At 53.8% G+C, this 15,264-nt stretch overlaps 1 protein-coding gene across 1 annotated transcript in view; it reads left to right on the top strand.

Moving 5' to 3' along the window:
• CELF5 (CUGBP Elav-like family member 5) overlaps positions 1-10,408 on the top strand; it is a 66,179-nt gene extending 55,771 nt beyond the window's left edge. The window contains exons 7-13 of the mRNA XM_074978616.1: positions 2,633-2,777; positions 3,184-3,330; positions 3,691-3,753; positions 3,844-3,927; positions 6,004-6,147; positions 7,333-7,496; positions 10,142-10,408. Of these exons, the coding sequence (XP_074834717.1) occupies positions 2,633-2,777; positions 3,184-3,330; positions 3,691-3,753; positions 3,844-3,927; positions 6,004-6,147; positions 7,333-7,460 (711 nt within the window). The 3' untranslated portion in view covers positions 7,461-7,496; positions 10,142-10,408. The remainder of the gene's footprint in view (positions 1-2,632; positions 2,778-3,183; positions 3,331-3,690; positions 3,754-3,843; positions 3,928-6,003; positions 6,148-7,332; positions 7,497-10,141) is intronic.
• Positions 10,409-15,264: the final 4,856 nt, after the last annotated feature.

The following is a 15,264-nucleotide window of genomic DNA, read 5'->3' as shown; positions in this document are numbered from 1 at the left end:
TACTCCCCGGGCTGATGGGATCGGATGTGTTAGAACAATGGGGATGGTAATGCCACACGCTGGGCAGAGAAGAGAAACAGCGGTGATCCGAGCAAGGACCAGGAGCTGTTAAGACTTTGGTTTAACAAAGTCTCCACTTCCCAGAGCACAGCGCTGACTGGGGGCACTGGTTCAACAGTCTCTTGTCCTACCTAACGAGATAGCCACGACACTCCCACACTAGCCTGGCCCTGGCGTCACCCAGTTCAGTCACCACCGGCAGGCTGACCCCTGCTTTCCCTAGGAGTAGGGCCACTGGAAAACAACAACCCAGGTTCATAGGCAGAAAAGCAGCAGCTTCTCGGGAGCATGCCAGTAGCACGTCGCAGGCTCTCCATGGAGGTCCTTGGTGTCTGCCTTCATGCAGGAGTTCCTCCTCCCCAGGTTAATTCCTTTGGGGTGGGGGGAATGTGGCAGCTGCCCTCTTTCCTGCTAATACCGTGCCCCACACAGGTAAACCGCACAGTGGGCTGGGACTCCTACTGCGATGCAAATGGGCCTTCAGGGAAGGGAATCTTCTGCCTAGATGCCAAAGCACTTTATTTATTCCCCCCCGCCCCCACCTCCAGACCTAGATCTCATGGGAGCCACAGAGCTAGGTTACTTGGTCCAGCCTGAGCGCAGGGGCTGGACTAGAGGACTCTCCAGGTCCCTCTAACTCCAAACTTCTATGATTCTCTCCACCCCTCCCAGCTGCTGCCTGGCTGAGCCAAACATGGCCACACCACCCCTTGCCTGTGCCCCTATACAGAGCTGTTAACGCCACAACGTTGCTAACTCCTGAATTTGCTCAAGAGCAGAGATCAGGCCAGGGTCTCAAGCTAGATTTGTCTGTCTGGGAGCACCCAGCTCCTTAATGCCAGAACTCCCCCACTTTGCCTGCCCGCCCACGTTTGCTGATCTCAGCGTCACACTGCAAAGGTGCTGCATATACTCGGTCCTCTTAAGGGGTGCGTAAAGTTGCTGCGGTATCTGTTAGCAGTGAGAAGAGCCAGGCGAGTCTCGGACCTGAGCAGACCTTGAGGTTCCCTCTGGCTCCTCAGCTCTCCGCCCGGCCATGTCAGATACTCACCTGCAGGTCTTCCTCCCTGGGAATTTCTCACCATTTCTTCACCAAGGGATGGTGTCACACGCGAGCACAGGGTTATAAAGGGGCTGGGCAATTTTGTGGCCATTAAGGACTTTTGTGCCTATATGCCCTCGTTGCTACGGGATCACATCCTCAAAGCATCCACTTTTGGCTGCCGGAATCAGGCGGAATGGCCTCTTTCTCTCCCTCCCTCCCTCCCACACCCCATGTGCCTTGCTGCCTTGTTGTCAGGTGCACAAAATGGCTCTTTTTCTTGCATGGCAAAGCCTGGTGTGCGCTCAGCCCCAGGGAGTGTTGGGGTGTCAGCGAGCTGAGTCTTAAAGGGGATCATGGATCTGGGCAAAACAGCAGCCGGCTCCTGGCAACAGGCAGGGTAGGAGGGGAATGCTCCCACACAGCTGCCTTCGCACTGGAATCCCACATATGGTAGCAGTGGAGCCCCCATCCTTCGGGCTATTGAAAACCATGTGGGACCGTGCTCCCAGGAATACTTCCCAAAGAGCAGTCTTGAGCTAGCCCCTTGGCGGGAGAAGGCTGGGAGGAAACCCCTGACTGGCCCTTTAGCGTCTCTAACTTGTCTGGTTCGTTTATAAGGTCGCCCTTCGAGTAGCTGAAGACAGGTTTGGGAGGAGAACACGGGGTGAAGCAGGTCTATAGCCACAAGGCAGCACAGCCCTGTGAGTTTCCTTTGCCATGACCTGGCGAGTTTGTATGCAGTGCCACTGCCCTCTGCGGCACAGAATCAGAGCTTTTCAACCATGTGTCCTAGACCCTATACTGCTAACAGCGATTCTCCTTTAGCTCAAACTCCAGGGAGCTGTGATTTTAGAACAGGAAGAGCTTCAAGTTCTAGCCTTGCTGCTGCCATGAGGACTCATGGTGTGGCAGCACAGAAACTGCCCAGGAGGCAGTGGGGTTGTTACAGTACTAGAGAAAGACGCCAGCAAGAGGATGGGGTTAAGAGGGGGTTCAGACAGGAGTTTGGGAGCTCGGTCAAGGCCAGGCTTTGGGTCAGAAGTGAACTTGTCCAGCTGCATCCCATCCAGCTGCAGGGCATTGGCTCTTTCCACTCTTGACTCAGGCCCAGGATCAAATCCCGGCAGCCAGTTTGGGTTTGACCCTCCAAAGCTCATAGGCTGTGTGCGATGCTTCATTGGCCTGGCGCTGTCCTGGCAGGAGCTGTAGGGTGAGTATCCGGGAAGCAGGGCTGGGCAGTGATGCCTGTTCCTCTCCTACCCCAAGGGAAGGCCTCGCCGCCAGGCTGCGCACTAGAATTAGCAGCAGGCTGAGCACTAGAATTCGGGGTGGATCACTGGAATCTGGGGCCCCCAGTGGCTGGTTGGAGATGGAACCTGCCTCTCGGATCCAGTTGGGGAGTTAGGGAGCAGGGCGCTGGGGCCAGCCTGCAGGCGCTGTGTGAGCCAGTGGTGCTGGCACTGTATCACCGATTGGACGCACCCTGGTGCCGAGGGTGAAGGAATGTCTCTTTGCTCCATTTCCCAGCTGATGCAGCAGCAGACGACAGTTCTCTCCACTTCTCATGGTAGCTACCTGAGCCCAGGCGTCACCTTTTCCCCATGCCACATCCAGCAGATTGGTGCGGTCAGTTTAAACGGGCTACCAGCTGCTCCTATTGCACCAGCCTCAGGTAGGTGCCTCTCACTCCCGGCTCTGAGTACAGCAGAATCACCATCCATATTTCCCCGTTGACTGCCGTGTTAGATAACAACTGAGAACAAGGCCCCATTTTGCTAGGTGACAGAGCAGTGGACTATCCCTAGCCTGCAGAGCACCGCTGCTGCGAGCTTCTTTACAGCAGTGCCCCACCAGTGCTGTTTAGGACTGTGGCCTTGTGCACCTATCTCCATAGCACTGCCCTGTGTAATCCAGCTGAGGCCACCCGGTGTGGAGCTCTCATGGTTCCTTGCACTCCTCCCAGTCTATGATTGTGGGCTTCTTTGCAGCTGGGCCAGCCAGAAGATGACCACGAATCATTGTGCAGAGTCATTGGCGGAGGCTACCCTAATGTGACTCTTGTTTGCCTTTTCCCTCAGGGTTACACTCGCCTCCTCTCCTGGGCACCGCGGCAGTGCCAGGGCTGGTGGCACCAATTGCAAACGGGTTTACCGGGGTGGTGCCTTTCCCGAGTGGCCATCCCACTTTGGAGACGGTTTATGCCAACGGCCTCGTGCCCTACCCAGGTATGGGGGCATTGGGGGACCTTTGAGCATCATCTTTCTGGCTCGTAGGGCCAGATCATCCTATGGGCTCTCACCATTACCCCAATGAAATGCCGTGGCTGTTGCTCAGCTCTGCGTGTTCTCTCTCTCCAGCTTCTCCCCTGCCACCTTGTTCTCCGTCTCTCTCTCCTGTCTGGGCTTAGCTACACATCACAAGCCAGAGCCCTTTTGGAGCTGGAACCAGGAACCTTCCCTGGCTTCCCGCACCAGGAGTGTCTCATAGCTCCTGGCCGCTGCCTGGGTCCCTTGGGCTTGCGGTGGAGTCGGGCACTGCGTCCGGATTCCCTTTTCATTCCTTTCTCTTCCTCTCCCCTGCTTCAGCTCAGAGCCCCTCGGTAGCAGAGACCTTGCACCCAGCCTTTACCGGGGTTCAGCAGTATGCAGGTACCTGTCCTCTGCCCCAACCCTTCCTTATGCTTCCCTGGTGTTCGCAGTCCATCAGGTAACCGCTTTGTTCCATCTCATTGATCTCAGCCATGTATCCGGCCACAACCATCACCCCGATAGCCCAGACCATCCCCCAGCCGCCTCCCATCCTGCAGCAGCAGCAGCGAGAAGGTGAGAATGGGAGACAATGGGGGAGGGGGGACGCTGATGCATGTGGGATTCGTTTGCTGGGAGCTGGCAGGGGGAGCTGAGCCTTGCATGCTCTGATCCTCCCAACCCGTGGAGGCAGGAACCAACTGGGCATAGTCCGCTGAAGAAGCCCAACCCATGAGGCACTGCCCGGCTTCGAAGCTAGCAGATATGGTGCAACTGTATCACGCAAGTTTCACAAGTCCCTGCTGTGCACGTGGTCCTGAGCCACAGCCAGTGGAAGGGAGCGGGAAGCCTTCAGCGGAGGGATCAGGTCCTTGAGGAGTGGGGAGCAAGAGAGCGGATGAGTGGGACCCCTTGTGCTCCAGCTGCCATCAAACGGACCAGGTGAAGACAGTCGCAGCAGGTACTGCAAACCTGCCCCTGCTCTTCTTGGGCTTTCCACGCCCGTCAGCCTTGAGACTTCCAAAACCATGACCAGAGAGGCAGGAGAATATTGTTATCGGCCTGGGCCAGCCCCTACTGGCTGTCCTCCTGCTGCTCTGCCCAAGCTTTGATTCCTGAGTCTGGCTGGCGTGGAGGTCCCAGCCTGGGGAGAGCCCCTGGCATCGCTCTGCAGTGGCAGCCCTTGGCTGTCTGGGAGCAGTGGTGGTAGATTCCCCCAGGCAATGCCAGATCAGTACTTCTGGGGGCGCAGGGCTGTGCGATCTTGTGGAGCCCCTTTGGTGGGACCAAAACTGCAGAAGTTAGAGTGTGGGAGGGGGATGGGGCGTGGGGGGGGGACTCTGATGGGGGTGTGGGCTCTGGAGTGACACTGGGGATGAGGCATTTGGGGTGCAGCAGGGGGACTCCAGGCTGGGGCCAAGGGGTTAGGAGTGTGGGAGGGGGCTCAGGACAGGAGGGAGGGGAGCAGGAGGGAGTTGGCGTGCAGGAGGTTGGGGTGTGGGCCAAGGTCAAGACAGGCCTGGGGGTGGGAAGGGGGAAGGTGGCTCTGTGTGCAACCCTGGACTCGCCGGCAGCCACCACCTCTGGCAGCTTTCATTGGCTGCAGTTCCCAGCCAGTGGGAGCTGCATGGGTGGAGCTTGCAGGTGAGGGCAGCACCTGAATGGAGCTTCGGGTGCTTGCAGCGCCATCCCAGCGGGGGGAGGTATGACAGAGCTTGGAACTGTCCCCTCCCCTCACCAGACCAGGCTAGAAGGCAGGAGCTGGCATGCAAAAAGACCTGCACTTTTGGGAGACAGCAGCTCTGTTTATGGGGCCCCCCTTAACCCGGGGCCCTGGGCTACAGCCCCTAAAGCCCTTTCTTAGTCCAGCCCTCCCAGCTCAATGCAGCAGGCTCTATCCAGGGCCTGGTTCACTGCTTCAATCAGCAGGTTTGTAATCTGTGGGCAGCCTGGGCCAGCTGAGCCCTCCCTTGTGTACACAGCGCAGTTCTTGAGTTTCACTGTGTAGTCGTCTTTCAGATGGGATTTAAAACCCAAGGTCCAGACCTAGCCAGTCAGTTCCCAGGGCTGTCAACCCAGAGCTTCCACTAGGGCTACGTCCATGCACATCCAAAACAATCAGTGGCCAGATTCTGTTCCACCTCGGAAGGAGACTGTCCTATGTCACCGGGAGCGTCTGAGGGCTGTGATATCTGAGGCTGCCCTACAGAGCTCTGTGATCAGAAACCCTCTAACTGTTTCCATCCATGCAGAATAAATTTTATGTGCACCAAGATATGCAGATGTGCATCACCAGGAGAAACACACACTGCCCCCTGTGGGTGGCTGTGGGCGCTGTGCTAATCAGCTGGGCAGCACCTGAATCTCTCCTGGGTTGCTGCCCAAGGGCTCAGCTTACAGGGAACACGGTTTACGTGCTGCTCGCAGAGCACTGCTGAGATAACAGGTCTCAAGCTGGGGCATGCTGGGGCAGCCCTCTGAGCTCCTCCCCAGCCCCAGAGCTGAGCAGTGGGGGTGTTCAAGAGTGGGATGCAGCAGCCCATCAGAGGGTCTCTTACCAAGCTGTTCTCTGAGCTGAGCCCATTTCTCTTCCCTTTCCCATGGGGGCTGTGCACACCCACGTCCCCCCGCCCTCTCCATCCCTGACTGCAGGTCCCGAAGGCTGCAACCTCTTCATCTACCACCTCCCGCAGGAGTTTGGGGACAACGAGCTGATGCAAATGTTCCTGCCCTTTGGCAACATCATCTCCTCCAAGGTGTTCATGGACCGAGCCACCAACCAGAGCAAGTGCTTCGGTAAGCAGCCGCTGGCGCTGCAGCAGTGGGTGCCCCGAGAAACGGGTGGCGGGGACAAGGCTGTTTGAAACCTCAGGCATCTGGGGCACAAGGCAGGAAGGGGCGGCACTCCCAGGGTGCTGGGCTCCAGAGGCTTTGGGGCTCCCAGTGTCCTGCACCTGGCTCCAGCTGGAGTGGACACGACAGCAGGAGCATGAGATCAGCCAAGCCTGTGTGTGTGTGCGTGTACAGGTGGATGTGTGGACTCTGTGTGTATGTGTACACACACCCATGAATCGACGTTTATGGCCTTGTGGGGGTGTCTGTGTACATACCAGGTGATAGGGGCATGCAGGTGTGTAGTGGAAGGAGACAAAGCATGTGTGTGTGAATGTTGTCTAGTTGTGTAGCTATTTATATGCTCTCCCCTGCCTGCCCCCCCCCCGCCAGCAATGTATGAGCACACAGCCTGGAGGAGACAGGGTGCAGTTGGCTAAGAGGAACTTGTGTAGGTCGGTTTGTTTATTGGCGTGTGCGCTCAGTGTTTGTGCAGGAGTGTGACTGGGGGGCTGTGCTGTGTTCACACCACTGGGCGCATGCGGCGTTCATGGGGGCGGGGGTGGCTTGTGCTGACTGGCTCTGAGCTCGGTGACATCTGGAGTCGCTGCTCTCTGCTGGGGGCAGATTCCACAGTCCAGGCCCAGTTCCTGCCCTGGCTCAGTCTGCCGACCCCGCCAGCCTCCTGCCACTGCTCAGCAGTGTCCAGGGAAGGTGGAGGGCCTGGCCACCGGGCACCAGGCTTCTTTAGGGGCAGCCAAAGCTGATCCCATGGAATAGCCAGGTGGAGACCTGGCATTGGACTCCAGTCAGCGGGGATTAAATGCAGAGTGGACAACAGTCCAGCTGGTGCTTTGTCCCCAGCTAGAGCATTATTTTTCAATGCACGTGACCTCATTCCTAGAAAGCCTGGCTTGCAACAGTCAGTGCTGGAGAGCTCACGGGTGCAGATCAGGTGGCGGGGCCTGAGCTGAGCAGTGTGGGGCGCAGCCTTATGGCTAGTCACAGCTGGAAGGAGGAAGTTTTCCCTGGCATGGCTGCCCTAGGTGGATGGCTTTGGCCCAATGCAGGACACCTAAGCTCAGAGGCTGGAGCAGGAGATCCCTGAGCAACTGTGACAAGCTCTGCTTCCTTGTCTTTCTTCTGCAGGGTTTGTGAGCTTTGACAACCCCTCCAGTGCCCAGACTGCCATCCAGGCCATGAACGGCTTCCAGGTGGGAATGAAGAGGTTGAAGGTCCAGTTAAAACGGCCCAAGGACGCCAGCCACCCCTACTGACAGTACATCAAGCCAGGGTTCAGTGCTGCAGCCCAGGTAAAGCATCAGACCTCCCTGCACCTCCTCCTCCACCCTGGTCCACCTCTTCTGCTGAGAGATCATTGCTAGACAGATGCTAACCGGTGTTCCCTGCAGCCTGAGTGCATGGGTGGCCACCTAGGAGAGAGTCAGGTGCAGCCCAGCTGGTTAGCAGAGCGCCTGCAGCACTCACAGCCGGCAGCCCGTGTTTCTATTGGGGGTGCACATCCACGCACACCTGGGTGCACATAAAATTTATTCTGCCCGGGATGGAAAAAATTAAAGGGAACCCTGATGGTAACCAGCTCTCAGTTGTTCAGCCAAACTATGTCGCACAAAGTTATAATCCTAAGAGATTGTTTTCGAGTTGGGCGCATGAAGGGGGCTTAAACTGTGGCACAACCTCCCAAGGTAAGTGATGGAAGCCACAAGCCTTGGCTCATTTAGAAATGGCCTTAAGTTGTCACTGGAGGGAAGGATCCAGCCTTGGTCAGTGTGTGGTATACACAGGGTCAACGGTTGCTGTGTCCTACAACCAGGGGATGGATAAGATCTGGAAAAGCAAAGCAATTAGCTTAGGAACAAAGCTGAGCGTCTTAAAAACGTGTGTTCAGCAGCTGTTGTACGGATGTGAGACATGGGTGATAACAAAAGATTTGAAGAGAAGGGTATTGGCATTCGAGAGGAGTTGTTATAGAGAGCCTGAGAATTGGATGGATGCAGAAGGTCACCAATCTGGAATTATACAGGACAATACAGCCGAAAGAGAACCTACTGCAGACGGTTATACAAGAGGAGTTACAGCTATTTGCACATATTTGCAGAATGAACGACAAATGAAAAATCAAGACCCTGGTATTCGGCGTACTGGACGGTTCAAATAGGAGAGGCAGACCCCACAGAGAGTGGGTAGATGGTACAGTAGATTGGTGCAGAGCTAGTCTACAGAAACTAAGCCACTCCACGCTGGACAGGGAAAGGTGGAAAGAAATAGTGAGGGAGGCATCAGACACCATCAGGCACTGAGCCCATGGTTGTTGATGATGATGATGATGACAACCAGAAAGACAAAGCACTTCCGTCTCAGCTTTCTGGGGATACTGGGCCACTACACTGGGCTAGCAGACAGGGTCGGGGTGACGCCTCAGTTCTGCGATTTGGGTTGATGCAGTTTGAGGTTCTGGGTGATAGCCAGTTTCTTCTAATGTTTTCCATCTAAGGGTGGGATAAATTTTGTTATATGCACCAAGGCATGTGCAGATGTGCACCAACGATAGAAACACATGCTGCCCAGCTCGGGGTGCTCTGCTAATCAGCCGGGCAGCACCTGGATCTCTCCCAGGTGGCCACCCAAGCACTCAGCTGACAGGGAACACGGGTGATAGCCTGCCCCTCTTATGGCTGCCCTAGGCTGGAGGGGGTGTGCTAGCCAGACCCCTAGTGGAAAGGTTTGGAGCCCCTCGGAGTTTGCTCAGCAGCAGGGACCTGGCAAGTGCTGGGTTCTGCAGCTGTTCCCACATGGGAAACGTTTCTCCCCGGGGCGCAGCATTAGGAACTCAAAGGAAGCCACAGCTTCAGCAGGGAACTGATGGGCAGCTGCTGGACGCTGGGCACCACTCCCACATGGTCATCCTCTCACAGTGGGTTCGGTAATCCCTTTGCCTGCCATCACAGCTCCTCCCACTTGCACCAGTGCTGCGTCAGAACGCGGGGCAGTTCTGTTGCAACACTAAATGTGTTTCTAACAGGTCGGGGAGATCTGCTTAACCCCCATCACAGAGCACGTGCCCGAAACATCATGCCGCCACAGGGCTGAGGGTAGCTTAGTCCTATCTCCACACCAGTCTTCAACATGGCATCAGCCCTGGTGCCTCCCTACCAGTGGTTAGGCCAGGAGACAGCACCCCCTGGCAGGGGTGCCAAGAGTGACACATGAGCTGATTTTCATTGGCACACAAGGTGGGAGCTCAGCCCCGCCCCTCCTTCCCCATGCAGCTGGGAGTTTGCTCAGTGCCAGGCTGCCTGTGGATTAATAACAGACCAGCTAATGCTACCAATCACCACCGAAATGCGAAAGCTCTGCCTCTGTATTTATTTATTAACAAGGCTGTTGTAAGTCAGACTATTAGGCTCTGTCTACATGATGTGTAAACTCAAAATGAACTATGCAAATTGCATAGCTTATTTCGAGTGTAGTTTGGAATAAAGCACTATTTCAAAATGCCCCTTACGTCTCCTGCAATGAGGACTACAGGGATGCCGGAATAGCACACCCATTATTTTAAAAAAATATTTGGCAATAACATGTGCATGTCAAAGCCACGGACCAACTATTTCAGGATCCCAAAATACCTCTGCTGTGTAGACATAGCCTAGTGGGTTTAAAAATTATCACTGGCACTGGGACCATATGTAGAGCTCAAATTTTGGCACGCCACCTTGGAAAAATTGCTGCCCCCTGGAATAGGCCCTGTCTGAAGGCTTAGGAATCTAGTACAGCCATGGAGCTTCAATATCTGAGGGAGGCTGGAAGCTCTGCAGCTGGTCCCTCATAACATGAGGCCACGTTCCTGCCACAGAGGAGAAGGGCAGGGTTGAGCAAGGGTAATGGGAAGCCTTGTGGTTGACCTCAACCGCCTAATGTCCACCCTCTTTTCATGCAGGTGAAGGAACAGTCCAGAGGAAGAATTTCTGCTTCAAGCTGATTTCAGGAGAGGCCAGTAAATTTAAGAACTCTTTTGACACTGCCCCTTCCTTCCCTCCCCTCCCCCCATCCCCGAACGTGTGACGCTCCCAAGAGACGAGGCGCTTTGGAAGGCTCCACGCCGACCCAGTGGGAAGATTCCTGTCACAACTGGCTCAGATGTTTGCTGATGCTGCCGCCACCCATCCTGGGGGAGGTGGGGGCCAGAGACGTAGACGCTCCTGGGGACCAAGCTGTCTTCTGCTCTGCCTAGGAGTGAAGTACCATGGACCAAGAAAACTCATTGATGCGGCTCTAGGACACCACAGCCACTGATGGGATTTTTGGCTTTTGCCCTTTCATATATAAATATAAATATATAATATATATATAGACAGTCTATTTTTTTTTAAATGTAAATCACAGGACCAAACTTGCCCATTCAGAGACTTCCTCTTCCTTGCTGCCAAAGGGCTTAGGAGTAAAAGAGTTATTGCTGGGACAGCACCTCCTCTACAGGAACTGCACAAGGGCCTGGACTCTGGGACCATGGGGAAAACCTCTCACCACTTGGCGCGAGCAAGTAGAGAGGCAAGAGTGAACTATATACCTCCAGGAGTGGGGCAAAGCCAGCTGGGCAACTCAAGATTCACTCACCCATCAACCTTAGCACCAGCTTGGTCAAGGCGATTGAGAGCGCTCAGTCTTATTCCTCAGAGGGCTTCTGCAGACCAAGCTCCTGGCAGTTGGCTCTGAAGTCCATCTTGAGCATGCCTGGACTTTGAACTAAGGCTCCGGACTTTCCCCTGCATCCCCCACACCACCAGACCTTTCCTGTGCTCAGCAAAGAACCCTTGAGTTTCATCGTTTGCCATGGCAATGGGGACGTTGCCCAACCTAGCAAAGGCCAGCACTGTCATCCTACAGCAGAGATGGAAGCCTGAAATGGCCGCCCTGCACACTGCCTCCAAGTTCCAGCTTTGGCACGTAGAGCAGCTCTATTGAGTGTGACCATTTTCAAACCAAACATTCCATTGACAACGATGTTTACGCCAGCGGCTGACCTCTTAGCCCCTCCGCAGAGCTCCTCGGAGCAGACGTATGGAGGTTAACCTTGCAAAAGAGGTTGTTTGGGGGGGGGTTTCAGCACCCCCACCCCAGACAAATTATACAGTATGCAGCATATATAGATATAGATATAGATACACTTAAGCACAGAATCCAATTCCGAGCTTGGCTAACTGAAGCTTCCCAACCTAAGGATCATACAGAGAAGAAGCATCCATTTAACGACTTGAAACAGTCCCTTTGAGGTTCTACCAAAATAAGTTGAAACAAAACAAAACAAAAGAACTTCTGAACTATTCCAGAGTTTGATAACGTGAGAAGAACATTCCTAGGCGTTTGTCTGCATATGTTTGTGTGTGTGTCTGCGTGCGTTTTCAACAACATCAGCAGAGGTTTGGTGGGGAAAGCTTGATGGATCAGTTTTAGAAGAGCACTTTGGGGATTAAGTTTTGGGACCTTTGTAAGCTGTAATCATCCTCTGCTCCCCTGGCTCTGTAAGAAGGTATGTTTGTGGCTGTTTAACCAATCCTTGCTGTCTGATTCTGAGAGCACATGAGAGAGAGAGAGAGAGGATGAAGTCTTGGCCACTCCTGCGTTTCTATCGTCCATGTTTACTTGATTGTAAATACCATTTTTATACTTAACATCTATTATGTACGTGATTTGTACAATGTTCTTTATTTCTGCTACAAGTGATTTCCTGACGTTTGAACTTAAATCAAATTTTGAACAAAATAAAATGACCAACAAACAATAAAATGAAAAAAATAAGGACTTTAGAAATTTTAGGTTGAGCTGATTTGAAGGAAGTGTCTAAGATCAGTTTCTTCTAATCACAGTTACCAACGTGACTGATCCAGTGTTGCAGGTGAGATTCAAACTATGTCTTAATGTCAAACTCCTCGCTCTGGTTGAAAGAATCCAAAATTTATTTAATAAAAATTTTACTTGTTAAGTAACTGATTTGCGACTGTTGGGTGTTTCCTGCACCAAGTCATTGCTTTGATGGGAAGACAGTTGAAATGGCACCAGATTCGTAAAGCATTTAAACATGTGGTCAAGTCCAGCGCTATACACCGAACCGGTTAAGGTACAGCTACATTGCAGGTGGGTGGTGTGATTCACTCAAGTAGGTGCACACGAATTTGTCAGCTGAAATGGAGCTATACTAGAAAGCTGGGTGCTTGTACAGCTGCTCGGGAGAGATTCCAGTGCTGCCCAACTGACTAGCGGAGCGCCCACAGCTAGATTTTTCTTGTGTCTACTGGTGGTGCACTGCCTTGGGGCATATAAAATTTATTCTGCACATGTATGGAAATGATTAGAGGGAACATTGCCTTAAGCATTCATCTCTATTTAGCAACCCCTGTAGAACCAGGATCTAACAGGACGTAGGGTGCAACTCAGTCTATGTGCCAGCAAATTTCCTACTAAAGAGGCATCCCAAAAGGTCAGTTACTTTCTTGGGTGTTAGATGGCACTTAACTGTGATGGCAGTATGGCGACAGTTGATGGCATAATGTTCAAGTGTAAACAGCCTGAGTTTGCGAGTGAGGTGGTTAATTTGGTGTGCGTTCACTGTGCACTGGGCCATAATGTCTCATTTTATTGATGCCCGACAACCGTGGTGAATGTTGCATGACCTGGAAGTGGCAAAATGTGTGCTTCAGAGCTAGGGATGTGGCAGTCAAGACCTGGACTGGCAGGTCCCAGGTTCCCCAGGTTGTGTTTTAATTGCCTCCGCAAACGGCTTAAGCTGTGCATGGCAATGAAGATGGACAGAAATGTAGCCTGCTCTACAGCCTTTGAAATCCAACTACATCGTGCTTGCCCAGTGAAGCCAAACCAGTCTGGACTTGGCCGCCTACAAAATAAGCTACATCAGCTAAAGGCTGCCTGGGCTTTTCTGTGAGCCACTTTCGTCTCTCACTCTTTTAGTTTGCTAGTTAGAGAGTAAGCTGGTTTTATTTTTCACTGAGAGTAGTTCCCGTAGCCGCTCGGTAAATAAAATGGACCAGCAACACAGGACTCACACTTGAAAAATAGCCCAGCGAATCACTTACACCAGAGTAGCTGAGACTGGCAAGAAAGGGCAGCTTGGGAGGCGGGGGAAGAAATTTCCACCCTCTTCTGGTCTGCAGTGTACGGTCAGAGACACCGTGGCGGAGGACAGAGGGATCTTGTGTTCTATGGTACATCGTGTTCCCTGTGTGTTTCAATTTCCCCTTCTGAGAAGGGCATTGACATTTATTTCCCAGGCAAGCCTTGTGCTCTGAGCTACTCGGATGAAAGGTGCTTGAGGCGAGCAAAGGATTATGGGAAAATGAAGGCTACAAGGGACGAGCTTTTATTGTTTCCCCATCTGTGTCACGGTGCTCCTGTCTGACGCTTCCTGCGTGTACGAGTTCACATTTAAACACTGAGCGCAACAGCATAAGAGCCAGGCTGAACCTCTCTCACGGCTGCCATCCTCGGGACATGACACGTGCTGGGCGAGAGAATGTGCCAGGCCACGGGAGGTCAATATGGCTCACACATTACCAACACTTGCTGGGCTCTGAGAAGACATTTTGGGCAAAGTTACAGCTAAATAACAGCACAAAACACTGAGAGCCAGGACTGGTGGCTGTAAGCAAACGTTATGGGACCACGGGAACCTTGGCCACACCCCTGTGTAGTGCTCAGCTGGCTAACTAAACATCCTGCCAGCGTACAGCTGTTGCTTGATTAGAGAGGATCAACCTGTAGTTTTTTTCCCAGCTTTAATGTGTGGCACAGGGCAGTTTATCTCACAGCTCCCTGCCTTTGGTTCCTGCAACAGCCACTTGGCTGCATCTGAAGCGTTTCAGGGGAGGGGCCTTAGCTAAAGGTTTCTTTGAAATGGCCAAGAGCAGAGGTGGAAAAAGTACCCAACCGTCCAGCTGCTTGGAGGGGAGGTGGGAGGGGGGCTGTAATTAAGTACAAGTCAGCATGTTCCTCTGGCAACTACTTGTGTAAAAGTGCCTACAATACATGCGCACGCACATATCTTGATCGTACCCAAATACCCAGCAGTGAAAGCAGCTGCACGTTCACTCAAGTAGCTTCTTTGGTGTTCTTTCCACCTCTCACCAAGCGTGCTGGCCCCATGTCCTGTACCGGTCAGATTGCAGTGGAGAGCCCCTGCCGGGCTCTTTGCTGTTCTAGCACAGGGTGATTTTACCATTGATAGTACCCAGCCGCACAGAATGCAGCGAATGTGTGAGAGCAGAAACTGGATAGCTGCTGGGCAGCCTGGTGTACAACTCCACTGACCAGTTTGGGCAATGTGGCCTTAAACGGAGCCCCCGGCACAGCTGCAGCGACAGGCCGAGGCCCAAAAAAAGAGGCTGCCAGGCGAGGTAACCCAATGGATGCAACCTGCTGCAGCCGAGTTGCTGGGAGCAGACGCGTGTCATGCCCAGACCAGCTCCCCGAGCAAAACATTTTGCCAGCCTAGGATGGCAGTCGGGCAGCCAGGGAGAGCTCAGTGGAACTTGAGCACTGCTCCAGCTCAGTCCCTATGAAATGGGGCCTCATGGGCTTCAGCCGAGGCCCTCGGGGTGGGGGGTGGGGGGGGGCGGTGCTTGGCTGCCTGGCATGCCGTACAGGAGGACCAGGGCTGAGCGTGCAAAGAGACGGGGAGGGAGTGGTAAAGGGCTGAGCCAATCCAATGTATGGTGTGCTGTCTCCACTAGCGCTTGGGGGGGGGGGGGGGGGGGTGTCACGTCCATCTCAGGAAGGCCCCCCCCGCCAGCTCTGCTCAAGCACATGCTAAAAATGACAGCGTTGCTGCAGTGCCAGGAAGGGTCAGCCAGGGATGTATTTGGGGGGGGGGGGGGCAGTTTCTTCCCCCACCCCCGCCAAGAGAGGCACCAACTTCTGCTGGGGGGGGGGGGGCAGGGGAGAAGGTGCCTGACCAGCCTGCTCTTCCCTCAAGTCTCTGCCTCCGCCAGTGTTCCCGCTAAGCTGAGCAGACGCCCAGGTGAGATGTGGGTACTGACCAGCTGATTAGCA

The sequence above is a fragment of the Carettochelys insculpta genome, chromosome 27 (genome assembly GCF_033958435.1).
Source record: "Carettochelys insculpta isolate YL-2023 chromosome 27, ASM3395843v1, whole genome shotgun sequence".
Lineage (NCBI taxonomy): Eukaryota > Metazoa > Chordata > Testudines > Carettochelyidae > Carettochelys > Carettochelys insculpta.
This window is presented reverse-complemented; position numbering and strand designations above follow the sequence as displayed.